Source organism: Populus nigra, chromosome 13, assembly GCF_951802175.1.
Source record: "Populus nigra chromosome 13, ddPopNigr1.1, whole genome shotgun sequence".
Taxonomy (NCBI): Eukaryota; Viridiplantae; Streptophyta; class Magnoliopsida; order Malpighiales; family Salicaceae; genus Populus; species Populus nigra.
In genome coordinates this window covers 5,806,054-5,826,426 of record NC_084864.1, presented here as the reverse complement: position 1 = coordinate 5,826,426, position 20,373 = coordinate 5,806,054, and the positions used below count along the sequence as shown (strand labels likewise).

General features: G+C 35.1%; 1 protein-coding gene across 1 annotated transcript in view; it reads right to left on the bottom strand.

The window, feature by feature from the left end:
• Nucleotides 1-3,467: 3,467 nt before the first annotated feature.
• LOC133671530 (serine/threonine-protein kinase PBS1-like) overlaps nt 3,468-20,373 on the bottom strand; it is a 49,653-nt gene continuing 32,747 nt past the window's right edge. The window contains exons 3-7 of the mRNA XM_062092296.1: nt 6,457-6,484; nt 6,125-6,330; nt 5,760-5,949; nt 4,702-5,087; nt 3,468-4,429 (exon numbers count right to left, since the gene is read on the bottom strand). Coding sequence (XP_061948280.1) covers nt 4,049-4,429; nt 4,702-5,087; nt 5,760-5,949; nt 6,125-6,330; nt 6,457-6,484 — 1,191 coding nt within the window. The 3' untranslated portion in view covers nt 3,468-4,048. The remainder of the gene's footprint in view (nt 4,430-4,701; nt 5,088-5,759; nt 5,950-6,124; nt 6,331-6,456; nt 6,485-20,373) is intronic.

Here is a 20,373-nt window from a genome sequence, read left to right as displayed (position 1 = left end):
ACACACAATTAGAAAGCGAATGTTAATTCGTTGCAAACAACTCAATTTCGGTAGTGAATTTCATATTCGCTGCAAAACACACTGTTTAGTAGCGAATGTTAATTCGCTACATACAACTTAATTTCGACAACGAATGCTGATTCACTACAGACAACACGATTTGACAACGAAACTGATTCACTACAGGCAACACCATTCAGCAGCGGAACTAATTCGCTGTTGACAACACAATTCGGCAGCGAAAATTCCTTCATTGCAGATAACACAAATCGGCAGCAAAATTAATTTGTTCCAGACCACTTGATTGGGTAGTGAAACTAATTTGTTGCAGACCATGCAATTCGGCAATGAAACTAATTCGCTGCATACAACATAACTCTGCACATAACATCATCTTAACATATTATTATACAATGTCATAAAACACAAACAGAAATTTATGTCATTAACACCAACATAGTTTCAGTTTTGGTTTCAGCAAGGTCTAAGGTCCTAATGACTACATAATTTTGTACATAATCCTTTCTAACACAATTTCTTCTATCATACATGCAAGATTTAAGATAATAACACCATCATGCATTCTGTTTTAGTTCAAGTATGTCCTTAAGAGTTCAACAAGATCATAATTTCTGCATATCTTCATCACATTCCCCTTAGATCTTCCATTTAATTATTTTCGAAACTATGAGTGCATGAACACTAAACTTTCTACTTTGGGGTTTTCATCCCCTCCTTACTCTGAAATCGTGAGGCAGCAACCAACCAAGGAAAAATACTTCTCTTACCTCATGTTTTTGACAACTTTAGAGCAAGTTTTGGTGACATGGTTCTTTCATTAATCTCAGTTTTTCCTTCTCTTCCATCTTTGCTGTACAGCGGGTCTATCACACTCCCTTTCCTCTCATGGTTTCAGTCATCAACGTAACTCTTTAGCTTTCTTCTTCTTCAAACACTCAAGGTAGGGGACATGCAGTTTGTGTAGGTGGGTCTTCTCCTTAGAGAGGGTGGTTGTTGTTGTAATCACAGCTACTGGCCTATTATGGGGAAGGGGCCTAAACTCCTTCTCCTTCCATAGCTTCAGCCACTTCTATCTTTCCATTGGTCACCCTTCTTCTCCAACATTTAAAGGTGGTGCATATAGCTGGGTATGCAGCCTGTTTTGGAAAGAGTGCCCCTTTCTCTCTCCTTGCTACATTTATACCCCTCTTAAATGCAAATGGGTGTTTGGACGTTGGACCAAGGCTGTCCTTATCCCTTTTTTGGGCTATCATTGGGCTGGTTTCTATTCCCATTCGCCCCTAAGATAGGCTGGTCCAACAATAATTTTTTGTTAGGTTTGACAGTTTCACTACCGATTTAGAAATCAGCAGCCATAAACTGCGTCGTTGCCGATTCAGAAATCGGCAACAAGAACTGCGCTACTGTTAACTCATAAATCGGCAACCAAACTATGCTGCTGCCAATTCAGAAATCAACAGCCAAAAACTGTGTTACTACCGATTCTAAAATCAGCAACGAAGTTTGTGCCGCTGCCGATCCAGAAATGAATAGCCAAGTACTGTGCTGTTGTCGAGAAATCGGCATAAAAAATTGTGTCGCTGCCGATCCAGAAATTAGCAGTGACGGTGGAGTCGTTTTAGCTTAACTCTTTTTTTTTGTTGGGTGTTTACAAGCCCAATGAAAGTCCACCTAATTATTCATTAACATGTCTTAATAGACCATTAATGATCAAAGGCTATAATCAAGAGTATTGTAGATATGTTAGTTCACCAAGCAATTGGATGTGGCAAAGATGACTTGGACTTCAGAATGGATAGGCTTAAACATACTCGTCCACCCAGGGCTTAACTCTTTACAGTAGATAGAGCATTGGTATTAGGCGTAAAAGACCATTAAGAATTGAAGACAAGTATAAATGCAATTTACTCTAAGTAGGATGCTTTAGGGTAATATTATCTTTTCTTTAGCATAATCAACCCCTTATTTTAGAACTCTAAAGACTATTTAGGGTTCTCAATGACCATAATACTAGATGATGACTTATTTACACTTTTCATAAGTTTAAGACATTTTCTTCCTCATAAAACAAAAAAATCTTTTCCCTTTTAGAAAAAAGCATAAGCCACCACGATGTCGAGTATGATAATAGTTATAAGCCTAAGCATATATATCTTTCAGATGATTAGAACATGATATTAACTCAAATGTTATGATGATGTTTTCCCCCATTTTTGTAAATGGACATGGTTAGAACATTAAAATCCTATTAGATATAAGAAAGAAAGAAAGAAAGAAATGGTTAATTACAAAATTGCATTGACGAGTTTACATCAATTCAGTATTTCATTGGAAAGGGCTTAGACTAGCTTACATCAAATCATAACTATAAAAACAATACATAAGCTAATAAGCATCCAAATTAACTAATTATGTCAAATGGGCTTCTAAAACCATTCCTTTCTAACACATTTTAGAGTTTATATATATATATATATATATATATATATATATATATAAAATAAAAACTAGTTTATTGTATATGCTATGATAGGGTAAGACCAAAAACATTTTTGAGTATTTTTTTTCGAACTACAAGAAACTTTTTGGTATTGTTATTAAATCTAGTTCATCGACACATCTTTGAAACTTCTCGACCCAAATTTTTATTTAACTTGAGTTTCCAATTAAAACATGTGGGAGTTGCCTAGACATGATCCAGTTGACTTGGTAAATCCAAAAATAACTTGTATGACTAATAAAAATGCGGTTCGATTTAAAAAAAAATTCAAGATGATATTATTATTATTATTATTGTTGAGACTGTGACATATCGAATCGACTCGGGCTACATAACTTAATCCACCAAACTTGTCATCCGGGTTATGGACTCTTCTAGTTTTAAAAACTATGTTTTTTAAAATTATTTTTTTTATTCCGATGTGACCTAGTCAATTTGACAATTTCTAAATCTACCCAGATGATCGATAAAAACATGAATTGATTTTAAAAAATATTTCAAGATGATATTTGTTTTTTAATATTAAGACGACAACATATTAGATCGACTTGAATTTGACAACTTAATTTTCCAAACCCATAACCAGGGTCATGGACTCAGCTAGATTTAATAACTCTGTTTTTTATTAACTATTTTTACTTAACTATATGATAGCAAAAATATAATCTTATAAAATTAAGTACCAACCAAATACTAAGACATTTGTTTATGACTATGATAACCTTAAAGAAAAAAAAATTAAAATAAATTATGAAAGTCAATTCAAAATAAAATAAGCCTTAAAAATAAAAAATAAAAATTAGAAGAAAGATTAAAAAAAAAAAGTTTGCACTATTCATATGATCAGTGCATTAGTTGTTTACCCTTTAATTCATATGAATCCCTAAATTCTATTCTTTCAGTGTGGCTAGTAATAACTGCAATAACCATTAATATCCAGCTATGCAATTCTTTTTCATCCTTTTCTTCTTCTTTTGTGGCCCGGACACTTGGGCCATCTAAGTTTGGAAATACTTGGAAATTAAAAAAATAAAAATAAAAATAAACTCGTAGCTATGAAAGGGAAATTAAACGTAAACTTCGTTAAACTGTCTATACACTAACCACCATAATTATATGGCATATACTGCATTTCCAAGAAGATAAAAATAACAAATAAAAAATAAAATTAATCAAGATACATACAAGTTAGTCTATATACCCATATTAATCTAAAAAAATAAATAAATAAAAAAATCAACCAGCAAATTATACCAAACCTCAGGTTCTTGGCGAGGAGCCAAGCTTACAATGAATCCATCAGCTTCTGCCATACTTTGACAAGCCGGCCAATTTGAAATGACTTCAAATTTATTGTCGACTCTGAATTTTATTCACCCAAGTGGAGAGGGTAAAAAAAAAAGAATTAGCCTAAACATAAGGCAAAGGAATAGACTACAGGGAAGGATCTTAAACTCCTGGTTTATAACTAAGTTAAACAGTCAAAATCTTCTGAGGTAGGGGGCGTTTCTTAGTAGTAGGTTCCTCCTACCTATTGTCTTCATCAGAAATACTTCGCTGAATTTGTTCTCGCCTTTCTCTCCATTTCACTCCCCACACCTTGGCCTCTGCCACAGCACGGTCCCGATCTAAATCCTTGTCTAATATCATTTTTGAGTGACTTGGGGAGAAGTCAATCTCTGGCCATTTGGCACAGTCATTCTTTACCTTCTTTGATTCATTTTTACGAGAGAACAAGTAATCCATGGCTTGCACCAATTCACTCGAGGAAGGGCGTGAATTGGCATTTTCACCGAGACACATTGATGCCACTTCTATAACCTTCTTTAAGACAGACATTGAGTACTTGCCTTTAAGCATTGGATCTGCTAATCTTGAAAAGTTGTGGTCTTTCATCAAGGGAAGTGCCTATATTCAAAAGGAAATTTTGAATTAGAAAATCGATATCATGAAAGATGATTAGAAAAATGTACCAATAATCCATTATGAGGAGAACCAAAAAACATTCTCATACCATATCTAAAGACACTAAAGAAAAATAAGCAGGATGATGCAGGCATCTAATTTTAATCAAGCATAGTGACTTGATTCAGCTAGTGTCTAATCCTCGCAAAGTTAACAAGCATACATACTGGTTTTGGCAAACTGACAGATATGTAGAATTATAGGATGTGAATTACCCAGTTAACAAGATATTCTTGATGACCGTTAACCTCGTCCAGTGCTCTATGTCCAGTGATGAGCTCTAACAAAACAATTCCATAACTGTAGATATCAGTCTTTATGGTCAACCTTCCAGATGATGCATATTCAGGAGCACAGTAACCATAGGTACCCATGACCCTGGTGGAGACATAGGACTTGTCACCAACTGGGCCAAATTTAGCAAGTCCAAAATCCGAGAGTTTTGGGTTAAAACCATCCTCCAATAATATGTTAGACGCTTTCAAGTCCCTGTATATGACGGGGGGATTTGCAGAATGCAGAGAATCCAATCCTCTGGCTGCACCCGCTGCTATCTTCATTCTTGTATTCCAGTCAAGAGGCTCCATATGCGGTGTCACATCTGCACATATAACATGTCATGACTTCATGCTAAATTATTAAAGACTTGGAAACGGCAGCAGATGTTCCGTGGCATCTCTATTTATGCAAGGTATTACATGCTATCTTTACTGCACTATTTATGGGAAATATGAGTTGCACAACATGAAGTGTACAGAAAATATCTTTTCATGCTGTTTCACTGGCTTTCGTATGCTTGTCTTTCTTATTTCTAGAAGGAAGAAGAGAAAACCAAAGCAAACCAGATATAATGGACAGTAAAATGAAGCAGAATCATCAACCTTAAGATTCACTGTACAAAGCTCACTGACAAACATGAAATGTTGTGACATGAATTCCAACTTGTTTACTCTTGTAACTTTCAAAATTATAAATTTCCCTTGGTTAGATAAAGAGATATCTTCATGTATTTAACCTTGTTGTAAGATAGACACTAACCAACAACAATTTCATTTTTTCAGATCATGTAATTTAATCACTCAAATGGATTCTACTGTGAATTTTGTGTTTCAAATGAGAACTTTGTAGGTCCTTCCATGAAAGAAGTTCCATCATAAGCCGTCTTGAATTGTTTTCCATTGAAAGTCTGGGTACTCTAGGGTGCTTCAAATGACGTTATAGTAAAACCATATATTATGTTATAAGGAAGGAAGCAGAGAGATTGAAGATATACCAAAAAGGTGATCTTCCAAGGATCCCAAAGGCATGTATTCATAGACAAGAAGACGATGGTCTCCTTCGGCACAAAAACCAATCAAGTTGACAAGGTTAGGGTGATGCAGTAGGGAGAGCATGAGAACCTCCACCAGAAACTCCTTGTCGCCTTGAATACCTGATGGATCTAGCTGTTTAACAGCTACAACCTGCTACAACCGTATTAGGTGTGATCCAGGAAAAAAGAGACTAGTCAAAACAAATTCAAAAGAATTAACACGAGAAAAAATATTGGGAGCAAATGAGAAAAGAAACTAAAATAGCCTCTGTTTGTACCAGAATGGGGGAAGAAAATCAAAAGTATTTTGAGCAAATCGAATTTACCTGACCAGTGCTTTCTAACTTTCCTTTAAATACAGCACCAAATCCACCTCTTCCAATTAAAGATTCAGACCTAAAATTGTTTGTTGCAAATGAAAGTTCTTCATAGGTGAATGTCGCAGAGAAATGAGCACTGGGTCCATCTTTTACAACAGCTGATTTAAATCTTGAATCAACACTCTTTTTTGATACTGTTCCCAATCTTTGTTCTGTGTCGATTTTAGTAAAAAAAGATCAAACTTTTGAAGGGAACATGTTAGAAAGAAAAAGTGCGCTGTGCGAAATTCCAGAGGAGCAAATTATGTGTTTAACCATCTCAACCTACAGCAGATTACCAATAAGCGGTGGCTCTTTGAAAGCACCCTACAGAAGCAATGTGAATCAAGTACATTCCAATCCTAATTTTACTTTTATTCCACTCTTAAAAGATATTTCCAGTCTCCATAACAAAACGTGCATGTATCATGTGTAAAATTTTTGCCAAAATAGATTTCCTAGAAAAAGGCATGCACTAAGATTTGAGGAAAAATCCCACAACTGAAATTACTGATTAAAGTTGTAAAGCACCTGCCAAACTAACAGCTTTAGAGAAGGAAGAGCTTCAGTGCTAAACCAAATCAATAAAGGGATTCTCATTTTAAGTTTATTGCATCTCTTGTAAATCACATCAAAAGATTTCATTGAAGATTTTCCGATGAATAAGAGAAAAGTTTCTATAAGATGCAAACAAATGTAAGGGAAGAAAAGAGACATATATCGAAGCAAAAACAATTTCCTGGTATATGCAGGCTCTTCTGGTCATTGGAAGAGAAATGTATTAAAAAAACACTAAACACGTGTTACAATGGTTGCTGAACTAGCGTTGTTCATGTATATCAAACAATCTACTTAACTTATGACAAAGGCATGGTATTTCTCTATAAATTTTTTTGCCTCTACAGATAAGATAGTAAGGCAAGTTTTCAACATCATGGAAGAATCCGTGCTCCCTTTATCAGATTAACAAGTTCAGTTGATGTGCTAAAGTAGAACCAACGGAAAATTTCACTTCTTATAGAAATTTCTGGTCAGCAGATAACATTGCCTTGAAAAATGACAAATATTTTTCAATTGTGAAATTGAAACTTGCAATTACGTGATCCATGTTATCATGCATTTGATTTAGAAATATTTATTATTCTCTTGCCTTCAGATATAGCATGTACATATATAAATTTCAGACAATCTGGAAAGCACATAAAAAGGACACCGCAATTTTGTGCATGATCACACTGTAACGACAGTGAATCAATTAGTACTCTAGATGAATCAAAATTCAAATTATCACAACAATTATAATTATATTTAGCAGCTAGACAATAAAGAGCACTAAGGAGCAAAACACGGTTGAAAGAGGAAGTTGCTACTACATTCAATAACATAAATCACTTGCTGAAATGATGGCTAGATTTCTAGCAAAAATGATGGGTTTTACAGTCTAAAGAATTGGTAGACTTAGGCAAACTAAGATAACATAAAAGAGATATCAAATTCTCAGAGATCCACTCATCCCAAATCCGCATTGTGTTTGTGAAACAATTTCCATGCATAATCAAGATGGGGTTTGAAATTTGGTTATTCCCATAAACATGATGCATGCCTATCAAATCAAGAACCGTAAAACTATGTAATCAAAAAAATTCTAGACACGAAAAAAAACAAAATGTAAGAAAAAGAAACACCATTTAGAGATTACATCGTAGAATACATGGTTATCAGACAAAACTCACCATAAGATGGCTGTTTCTTGATATGATCGCTTTTCACCTTCTTGCTTTTAGAAAACCCGAAACAAGGGCAAAAACCCATTTCCAGAAAAACAAAACCACAATGTGATTTCCTAATAATTAGTGAACTTGACAATGGCTTATATTCTAAAAGAAATGCAGAAAATGAGAGTTTGTTCCGTTGGGAAATATAAGCCAAAAAGAAAAGAACGAAGAGATCTTTTTTGGGGGGTTCAGGTTCAGATTATTAATTCTACACGCTTTCCTAGAAAAAAACATAAATTAAAATATAAATATATTTTAAAAGGAAATAAAAAACAGCTACACCCTAAGTACAACCGTACACGGTTGTTGTTTTCAATAGAATCTAGGTGTTGTCTTTAACTTCACTGTGACGTCAGAGAATTGGAAGTGACCATTTCGTAACATTAATAAATTATATGAAATAATTTTGGCAGGTTTCGTGGATAATTTGTGTTGAATGAGTATCATAACTTTCAATTCTGCCATGATTGAAAATTCCATACACTGGTTTTTTTTTTCTATGTAACTGTTAATTTGATGTCTTGAAAATAAACCTACATCACCATTGGGTTGATGAACTTGAACATGCTTAATCACGCAGGCATATATGAATTTTTTCCTCTAAAAAATAGGTTTGTTTTTTTAAAATACACAAAAGAAAAGTGATAGATATATTGTTTTTTTTACTTATATGTAATAATTTAACTGGGTATATTTTAAAATGATTATAAAATTTTCTAGTTATTGATATGTTTTTTTTATGATATATCAAAACCTAAAATGTTTATGTAACAAGTTATTTAGTTTGTGGATAATGATTAATCAAGATGTCTAGGTAAACAATTGTCTTTTCCTTATCTTCAGAAGCACCAAATTATTGATAAAAACTTAAGTGCGTGCAAAAACAATTCAAATCGAGAGATTTAAAGACTCTCTGATTATAAAGTCAATAACTTTACAAGAAAGATAATAAATAACTTAAAAAACCTTAAATTTCAAGAATAGATGGTGTTTGTTATTGTATTTTAGGATGATTAATGCTCTAACATATAGTAAGCTATTAAGAATAAAAAAAGATTTTAAACCCTTACTTGGATGGTTAGAGGGTATTTATATCCCTTGAACCTTGTTAATTTCAGGCAAATAAATGATGGACAAATCCCTTGCTTTTAGTGGCATTAATGAGGGACACATATCCTTTACATATCATTAATAATATGATAAGTGTGGTAGCCCTTAAGAGACATTTTATATATCTATAAGTGTAAGGAGATCATTACCCCTGACATGAATAATTTATATAATTGTTCTAGAGGTAGGATTCACTAGATACTTAAGACCTGGGATGTAACCAAATATATAAAATAAAAAAAGTATGAAGGTTTATCCAATCCATAACACTTTTAGTTTAGAAGATTGTTTAGGATCTGGCATATTACTTGGGTTCAATTGATTACTAAACCCAAGTATTTTAGGTTTAACATCTCTATGAGCCCACGTTTCCTTGGATTCAGTTGTCGACTAAACCCAAGTATATTTGTTCTAGCATCACGCCAGGCCCAAGTTTCCTTAGGTTTAGCAGACAGTTTGTAAAACCCAAAAGTAAATAGTATTAGGTCGGCCTATGCTAAGAAAGAATTAGAGTAAACAAACTGGTTTGCTCTAGGTGGAAATTATGGGATGAAAACAAGGCTATCCTAGGTAGGAATTGGGGAAGGAGCAAGCCAACCCTTGGTTATCCAAAAAGAGAATATGAACAATGTTAACCAGCCCCCAAACACCCCACCTCATTTATGAGTGATATAAATACAAGGGGGAGAAAAAGAGATGACCTTTCCTCCTTCAAAAGTCAGCAGCAGCAATAATTGCAGTAACCCACCCCTTTCCAAGGGAAAACTGAACCAAACCAACTTGCATTCCACTTCCTTGAGTGTTTGATGGAAGGGAGAGTTAGAGAAAAGAAGAATGGTTGAAAACATAGAAGAAAAAAGAACCTAGAAGGCCGGTTGGAATAGCAGGAGAAGGAGAGAAGAAAACTGTGAGGAAGAGAAAAAGAAATAACCAAACGTTCCTAAAATTGTTTGAAAACAGTGAGGTAAGGGTGATATCATTTCCTTGGTTGGTTATTACTTGATGATTTAGATAAGGAAGGGGGGGAGAGAAATTCAAATAAAAGGTTTAGGGTTCTTACATCTTTAGCTCAAAATTTAAAAGTTAGATGAGAAGATTAGAGTAGAATAAAGAATCAAAGGACACAAGTATAGATTTCACAAAAGAAATATGAACAAATATGAATGATTTTTAATGTAAGAACCTAAAGAGAGGCCGACCAAATTAAAGGGCTGGACATAATGCAAATTAATGTGATAAAATGCTTTGAATTATGACCTTGTGAGAGTCTTAGAACATGCTTGAGCTAAAACAGAATTGTGCTTATTTGTCATTGAAGAATTTGTGTGTTTATGGATCAAAGGTGTGAATATATGTTATAGCACGTTAATGGGAACATAAATGTGTTAGACTTGATAAAATGCATGTGAAAGATTGAATGAGAGGGAAAGCTATGTTTCGACCAAGAAATCATGAAGAAACCTTACATGATGAACACCTTTAGAATGGCAAGAGATAGTGTCACACCCAGACATCGCGACGACCGATTAAAAAGTTTTTGGAAAAGAAAAGGAACAGATATTTGGCATTTTGTTCTTGGGGGGAAAGATATAGTTCAAGGAGTCGTCACCTAATATTATGGTCACTAGGAATCCTAATTGGTCAATAGAGATTCTATGATACAAAACTAGTTACGCGAAAAGGAAGATACTATCACCCCTTAAGCGTCCTACCTGAGGCAGGCTGCATTGCTGGTTTTATTTTATATTGCTAAGAATTTGTTCTCCTCTCCTTTTTTTTGTTCTTCACATCATGTTCCTGACTCTAGTGTCAGTGAACAATACCTATAAATATTTCCAACTCTGGTGTTGGTAAATATTGCACAAATCCAAAAAAATATGGTATTCCTAACTCTAGTGGCAATGAATAAATCCATAAAATTTGTATTAAAAGAAAAAAGAAACTATTTTTATTTTTTTATATTTTTTTATATTTGTGTAGTTCGGTCTTAAATTTTTTAGAAGAAAAAAAGGAGAGAAAAAAAAACCATTGTTGCATGCATGCATGAGTAATTCACACATGTATGCAACAGTTTGCAAAACAGGGGAAGAAGAGGAACTTACCTGGTCGCTGCAAGCAGAGGACAATGGCAATCAAGGTGTGAGATTGCTGGCTAAAATAAAACTCTCTCCTCTGCTTCTTCTTTTCTTATGCTACCCCCTGTTCTTCTTTACATTTATGTCTGTGTTCGTCCCTTTTGTTTATCTTATGGTTCCTTCTCCTTTAATCGTTTTCGTCCCCTTCCTCTGGTTTTTTTTTACATGTTCTCCTTCGCATCCCATGTCCTTACTAAGAAGAGAAGGTTGCTGCAGCTATAGCTGTTGCATGCTAATGGTGCATGGATGAACTGTGACTATTGGTGATGATTGTGTGCTGGTGTAAGACACAGAGAAGAGCTCATTATTTGGAATGTGAAGCAAAGCTCCTAAAGTTGTTGTGGCTCACGGTTTGGCTGGTCTTAAGAGAAGTTGCTAGACTATGGGGGAGAATCTAGTGGTGATGGGGAGAAGCCAAAAGAGGAAAGGAGAGGAATGAGGCTTTGGCTTTCTGAATGTTATCAGGAGGGGTTGAGAGAGAGGCGGGTTGAGATTGAGGCTATGAAGGTTCTTTTCTGCTGGTTCTGTGAGATAAGGGAGATGAAAGGTGGTCTTTTGAAAGGATACGGATGTGAGGTAACAAAGAGGAATTAAAGTTCTTGGTCAGAGGAAGATGTAGCTTGTGACCAGGAAAACATGACAAAGATCATAAGGGGAGCCTGTAGGGATAATAGGCTTTAGGTTTTCTTCTTCTCCTTTTTTTTTATTTGGCATTCTCCTTCCTCTTTATTAATGTCTCCCCCAGGGTTTCTTATAATGGCCTCCTTCTCTTGCTGTCAAAATCTCTCTTATTTTTAGGCTAATTAAGAGTCCATGAGATACTCAATTTGTTCCTTTTTTATCTGATTTTTAAAGTTGGATAAATCTCTCAGAATTTATGTTGAAAATTAATTCTGTTGCTGTCACAATTTTGCTATAATATCAACTTTATTGCAATTTAGACTTTGATTTTGACTTAGTTTCGTGCAATATTCGACTATCCCAACTATATTTTTTAATTCATGACATATTAAAAGCTTGATCTGCACCTTTCTAAGGTGTTGAGTCCCATCATTTTTATGTCAGACTCTCAGCTATATTGGGATGCTCGACATTGTTAGTTTCTGAATAAGATCAGGAGACCCATTTCAACCAACCTGATTGCATTTGGATTCTATCCTTCAAAAAGATTTTATCTGACTTAGAGTCCTTCATGAAAGTTGTAGTCCTTGATGTGTAGATGAATTTGGGTTTTTCAATCACCGTATTTTGATATCAGAATCCTAAGATATTCTTGTTTGAATATCTAGTGTGAAAGTAGAGAATCCCGTTGCGAAGGATTCTGGTCCGAGTTTGCATGTCTGATTCAAGGTCCAAATAAGATCGAAGTTTTTCCCATAATATTTCCCTGAAAAGCTTAACATGTTTACTTTGATTTATAGTCAACCCGCATTCTCGTTCTGGAACTCTAACTTGGCGAAAAACCTGTCACAAGAAACTAGATCCAAAACATAAAATGCAGAATTTCTTATCTTTAGCAATTAATTTACAAAGTCTCTTCAACATGCCAAACTCATAAAAATAACTCCAAAATCCAAATAAGATTAGTGTGAACACCGTGGTTGTTTGATGGTTATAATTAGTTATACAATGAATCTGCTAACTAATCAATGTAACAAGAGATAAATATTTAGAGTATAAATTGACATTTCATTTCCATGATCAGTTCTGATTTCTGTAGGTGGATGTTTACTTGTGACCAAGGTTTGTTTTCTTGATAAATTTCAGTTTTCTTTGATTTAGCATTGATTGCTTCTTTCTGTTTACTATAACATAGCATAACTAACTTCAAAACCCCCCCAGTTGCATATCATATAGCATAAAAATCTGAACTAAACCTTCCTCGTGGGATAGACCCCTTGCTTGCTCTATAATATCTTGTTTATTTAAGTTAGGGTAATTAATTTGTGCGACCACGACATCACAAAAATTTTGGCATCGTTATCGGGGAAGTGATTTTAGTTGATTCTTGTGCTGTGGTTGTTATTTATTTTGTTAGAAAAAAAGAGAAACAAATTTTTTGCTCGTGGCGGTACGGTATATTATGGTACAATTACTGTTCAAAATCGATTTTTGGTGGAATTAGGTCTCGGCCTTTTGTTTCCTAAAAGGAAACGATGTTCTGAATAGTTTTTGTGTTCTAACGTCGGATTTTCATTCAATTTGCACCATTTTAAATCTCTTATATGATTGGTTTCTTTTAATGTTTTTTGATGATTTATGCCTGTAACTCATTCTGCTAACCAAAAACAAGTGTAGGTAGATCTCAAAATAGAAAATACTTTACGTAGGTTATGAAATGAAGCTCGCATCAACACCATGGTTGTTACACAATAACAGACACTTAAGGAGCTCATTGCTAACAGACACTTAAGGAGCTCATTGCTCCTAATATGGAGAATCAACCATTGTCTATAAACATTTACAATAATGCCAACTTCGAGCTAAAGTTTGGTTTTATACACTTACTGTCAATATTCAATGGACTTGCTAGAGAAGATCCTCATACTCATTTCAAGGAGTTCCACATGGATTGTGTTAGTATGAAATCGAACGGAGTTGATGAAAAATAGGTTAAGTTGAAAGCTTTCCCTTTCTTTTTAAATAAAGCAACAAAGGCATGACTTTTCTCTATTCTCCCAGGTTCCATTGAGACTTGGAATGACATGAAGAAGATTTTCTTTGAAATATGTGGGATTCAGCAATCTTATGGGGAGACACTCTTTGAGTATTGGGAAAGATTTGAGTAATTGTGCATTCAATGCCCTCATCATCAGAGATACCCGATCAGCTGCTCATTCAATATTTCTATGAAGGACTAATGCCTACTGACCGTAGTATCATTGATGTGGCAAGTAGAGGGGCATTGGTAGATAAGACACCCGAGGTTGCATGCCAATTGATCACAAATATGACAGCCAACTCGAAACAATTGGCACACATGGAGACTTCCTAAGAAAATGAGAAAATAAGGTAAGTATTTCTAACCTTGAGAATAAAGTTAATGATCTTACTTCTCTTGTGCGTTCTTTGGCTTGTGAAAATGTACAGTAGGTGAAAGTTTGTAGCATATGTTCCTTACAAGGACATGCTTTGGATATATGCCCAACAATACAAGAAGATTACATTGAACAAGTTAATGCAGTTGATGTAGCATTCAATGCATAGCCTAGCGTAAGTATGATCCCTTTTCCAACACGTACAATCTTGGATGGAGAGATCATCCAAACTTATGCTATGGAACCCCACCTTAACAAGGCAATCAAGGCCGACAGTTCCATATATTTCAGTCTTAACAAAATTATCAAGCGAGATAGCCCCTTGCATTCACAAATTACAATGCAATGGGTTCATTGAATGATGATCTTCGTGAGATGATGAAAATTTTGGCTTCTAATACAGTGACATTGCAACAAAATGTCATGTCTTTTCAATAAGAAACAAGGTCAAGCATTCATAACTTAGAGAAGCAAATGGGACAAGTAGCTTCAAGTGTAGGGAAATTAGAGGCACAAATGAATGGAAAGTTGTCCTCCCAAGCATTGAATCCAAAAGAGAATGTTAGTGTGATCACCCTGCGAAGTGGGAAAGAACTTAAATAGCAAAGGTCGAAACAAATTGAGATGGAGGAAGAAGAAGAGATACAAATTAAACTGAGTATAAAGAAGAAACACCCTTCTCCTTTACAAAATGAAACAACAACCAATACTCCAAAGGTAAGTTCTAATTTAATGAATTCCAGTTTTAAGATAATTCCCTCATTTCCTATGAGTTTTTCTAGGTTTAAGAAAGAGAACAAAGAAAAAGAGATTTTAGAGGTTTTTAAGAAAGTGGAACTCAACATTCCTTTGATTGATGTTATCAAGCAAATTTTCAAGTATGTAAAATTCTTGAAGAGTTATGTACTACCAAGAGAGCTTACAAGCTAAAAGGTTACGAAACGGTAAGTATGAGTGAAGTTGTATCTGTTGTTGTTCAAAAGAATCTACCTTTGAAACAAAAAGACCCAAGTACATTTACTATCCCATGTGTTATTGGTAATGCTAGTTTTAAAAGAGCCTTATGCGATTTAGGTGCATCCATTAGTGTTATGCCTAAACATGTTTATGATTCTCTTAGTCTTGAGCCTTTGATTAAAACTAGCATTGTAATACAACTTGCAGATAGTAGTTTTGTTTATCCACTTAGTGTGATAGAAGATGTCTTAGTTAAGATTGATAGTTTGGTTATTCCATGCGACGTTTATATTTTTGATAAGGAACGCGATTCTTGTGACTCATCAAACAACACTCCTATATTGTTTGGGAGACTATTCTTGAAAACTGTCAATATAAAAATTGATTATGGTAAGGATACTTTGTCTATCGAAGTGGGAGACAAAAAAAAAAAATTTAATTTTCATGATGCAGTGAAATATCCTTACAACAATGTTTATTCTATCACATGTTATGACCAAGTTGATAAGTGTGTGCAACAAGTTTTTGATTTTGATTGTGATGATGGATTAAGCATGGCTTTGAGCTATGGCTATGATTTTACCAAGATAGAAGAGATGGAGAGGCACATATGTGTTCCCCTAAATGTGCAGGAATCAGCATTGGCTTTGGAAGCTTTGCAAACTGTTCCTCATGGTAATATCTTTGTTGATTTAGTACTTTCACATAAAAAGCTTTTGCCATCTATTTTACAAGCCCCCAAGTTAGAGTTGAAACCTTTGCTTGATAATTTGAAGTATGTATTCATTGGCGACAACAATACATTTCCCGTTATCATAGCAAAAGGTTTGATAAGTGCGCAAAAGGAAAAACTTGTGAAGTTGTTGTGCGATCACAAAACAGTTATTGAATGGACTTTAGCCGACATCAAGGGCATTAGTCCCTCGATGTGTATGCTTCACATACTATTGGAGGACAATGCGAAACCAACAAGGGAAATGCAAAGAAGGTTGAATCCCCCTATGATGAAGGTAATGAAAGCTAAAATTTTAAAATTATTAGATGCATGAGTTATTTACCCCATTACGGACAGTAAATGGGTGGCGCCTATCCATGTGGTGCCCAAAAAGACTGGAATCACATTGGTTAAAAAAAAAGGATGAAGTCATTCCTACTCGCATCTTGAGTGGTTGGAGAATGTGTGTTGATTATAGAAAGCTTAATCTTTCTACACATAAAGATCATTTCCCATTACCATTTATGGACCAAAAGCTTAAACATTTAGAAGGTAAGTCTTTTTATTGCTTTCTTGATGGATATAGTGGATATAATCAGATTGTTATTAATCCTGAAGATCAAGAAAAGACTACATTTACATGTCCATTTGGTACATATACATATAGGAGAATGCCTTTTGGTCTCTGTAATGCACCCACAACTTTTCAAAGATGCATGATGAGTATTTTTTCTAACTATGTTGAAAGAATAATTGAGGTTTTCATGGATGATTTCATGGTGTATGGTGATTCTTTTGATAAGTGTTTAGAAAGTTTATCTTTAGTCTTGAAAAAATGCATTGAAACTAACCTTGTCTTGAACTATGAATAATGTTATTTTATGGTAGAAAAAGGAATAGTTCTTGGGCATGTTATGTCTTCGTGTGGATTAGAGGTTGATAAAGCTAAAATGGATGCCATTTCATCATTGTCTTACCCCTCATGCGTGAGGGAAGATCGTTCTTTTCTTAGCCATGCAGGTTTCTATCGACGTTTTATCAAAGATTTCTTGAAGATTACAACACCCTTGTGCAAATTATTAGCCAAAAAAGTGGATTTTATGTTTGATCAAGCATGTAAAGATGCTCATGATGAGCTTAAGAGGCGTGTCACATCTGCCCCTATCATCCAACCACTAAACTGGATGAGCCTTTCGAGATAAAGTGTGATGCGAGTGACTATGCGATAGAGGTTGTACTTAGGCAAGGAATAGGGAAGAATTTGCATGTTATCGTCTATGCTTCCCGCATGTTGGACAAAGTGCAATGAATTACCATACAACTGAAAATGAATTTTTTGCAGTGGTGTATGCTCTTGAAAAATTCAGGTCATATCTACTTGGTACAAAAGTTATTGTTTTTACTAACCATGTAGCTTTAAGGTATCTTTTGAAAAAAAAAGAGTCCAAACTAAGATTTATTAGGTGGATCTTTCTTTTATAATAATTTGATCTTGAGATCAAAGATAAAAAAAAAAAAGGTGTTAAAAACCATATGGCTGATCACTTGAACCGACTGAGGACCAAGGATATACAAACCGAAACAATAACAAAGACATTCCCCGATGAGCATTTGCATGTGTTACATTCCTCTATAAGACCATGGTATGCTGATTTGGTGAACTATTTAGTCACCAAAGAATTCCCTCCAGGTTTGTCTACATCCCAAAAAGACAAGTTACGAGCTGGTGCTAAATATTATTTTTGGGACACTCATCTGTGAAAATTTTGTGTGGATCAGCAGTTAGGAGATGTGTACCACAAGATGAAATTCATTTCATTCTCATCTTTTGTCATTCTTATTCTTGTGGTGGGCATTTTGGAGCAAAAAGAATGACCTAGAAGGTACTTGAAAGTGGTCTTTATTGGCCTTTGATTTTTAAGGATGCATATACCTTTTGCAAATCATGTGAAAAATGCCAAAGAATAGGTAATTTCACTTATAAGAATCAAATGCCTTTAACGAATATTCTTGTGAGTGAAATTTTTGATGTTTGGGGTATTGATTTTATGAGTCCATTTCCTTTTTTTTTTAGTAATCTTTATATCCTTCTTGTTGTTGTTTATGTATCCAAATGGATTTTGACAAAAGCCACATGAACTAATGATGCTAAGCTTGTTTTAGATTTTGTCAGGACTCACATATTTGACAGGTTTGAAATCCCTAAAGCTATCATTAGTGATGTGACACTTATTTTTGCAATCATTCAATGGAAGCATTACTCCGCAAATACCATGTGACTCATCAGACTTCCACAGCCTACCACCCTCAAATGAATGACCAAGCTGAAATTTCAAATCGAGAAATCAAGTCCATTTTGGAATAAACAGTACAACCTAACCTACGAGATTAGTGTCTACCACTTGTTGATGCACTTTGGGCTTATCGGACTACTTACAAATCACCTATAGGAATGTCACCTTATAGGATGATTTATGGGAAAGCATGTTATCTACCAATGGAGCTTGAACACAAAGCTTTTTGGGGCATCAAACAATGTAACATGGATTATGGTGCTCCTGGGATTGCAAGAAAGTTGCAATTGCAAGAGTATTGTTCTAGACAACCTGCCCGATAACAAAGAAGAAACACGAAAAGGATTTCACGAGAAGTCTAATTATTAAAGGTAACCTGCTCGAATTGTTCTAAGCGACCTACCCGATAGTGAAGAAGAAATGCGAAGGATTTTGCGAGTGGTCTAATTATTTCAGGCGACCTGCCAGATAGGAAGAAGAAAAAGGATTTCGCGAGTGATCTAATTATCCCAGACGACCTATCTGATAGTGAAGAAGAAACACGAAAAAGATTTCATGAGTGGTCTAATTGTTCTAGACAACCTACCCGATAGTGAAAAAGAAACATGAATAGGATTTCACAGGTGGTCTAATTATTCCAGGCGACTTGCTTGATATGAAAAAGCAAAAAAGATTTCTCGAGTGGTCTAATTATTCCAGACAACTTGCTTGATAGTGAAAAAGAAACACGAAAAGGATTTCATAGGTGGTCTAATTATTACAGGCGACCTGCTCGATATGAAGAAGCGAAAAGGATTTCGTGAGTGGTCTAATTTTTCCAGGCGACCTATCCAATAGTGAGAAGAAATGCGAGGAATTTCATGAGTGGTCTAATTGTTCCAAGTGACCTTCCATAGTGAAAAATGCAGAGATTTTTTTGTTTGAAAAATACAAAGATTTTTTAGAGATGGTCTTATTGTAATGGGTGACCTACTCAAATGGAAAAGTACACAGATTTTTAAAGGGGTCTCATTGTAATGGGTGACCTGCCTATGGGGGAAATATAAAGATTTTTCGGAAGGGGTCTTATTGTAATGGGTGCCCTATCTAAGGGGAAAAATACAGAGATTTTTCAAAAGGGGTTTCGTTGTAATGGGTGACCTGCCCAAGAGGGAAAAATACAAAGATTTTTCAGAAGGGATCTAACTGTAATGTGTGACCTATCCAAGTGGAAAAATACAAAGATTTTCCAGGTGGCTTAATTCTCGTGGGCGGCCTGCCCAGGTCAAAAGTCGAAGAGTCTCATTGTGATATATGGCTTTGCCAATTGAAAAATATGAAGATTTTTCGGGTGGCCTAATTGTCACATCCCCCGTTCCAGGATAAAGACAACAATCTCATATCAATCGAAAAATAGAGTAATTATATATATATATATATATATATATATATATATATATATATATATATATATATATATATATATATTCATGGTGTTCGTATTAAAGTCTACCGAAATTTCGACGGTGTCTCCCCTCAATTCTAACTCTACAATATATAGTTTTACCCCTCTATAAATATCATCAATATGTATATTCTCTCCTAGAGGTGTACTAACACATGCAAGTTACTAGATAACACATGCAAGTTATTCACAATTCTATAAGATACAAAGGAATAACTAGCTCCAGGATCAATTAAAGCATACACTTACATTGTATCTAACTGTAAAGTACCTGCCACCACATCAGGTACAACTCCCACATCCTCGTAGGTCATGTGATATACCCGACCCTGAGTCCTCTCCTCCTGATTTCATCCTTGACTGGGCATGCCTAATAGGACGATCGACTGTAACTGATTGTTGTTGGCTCTGAACCTCAATCATCTGACCATGGGCTCCCTTGGTAGTTTTACGAGGACAATCCTTCTTCCTGTTACTTGTGTCCCTATAATAGTAACAACCTCTGCTTACATGCGAGCACTCTCTTTATCGATGCCCCTCTCCTTTACAAATATAACATCTTCCCGACATAGCAAAACAATCTCCAAGGTGTCGCTGCTCACACCTCTAACATAATGGATATACTGGTCCCTTCTGCTCTATAGACCCTCCAGCAGTTTTGACTCTTTATCTAGGTTGTCCTCCCCAAGATCATCTTCCACTAACCTATCTAGATCCTCCTGGGGTGAAACTCCCACCTCTTCTCTAG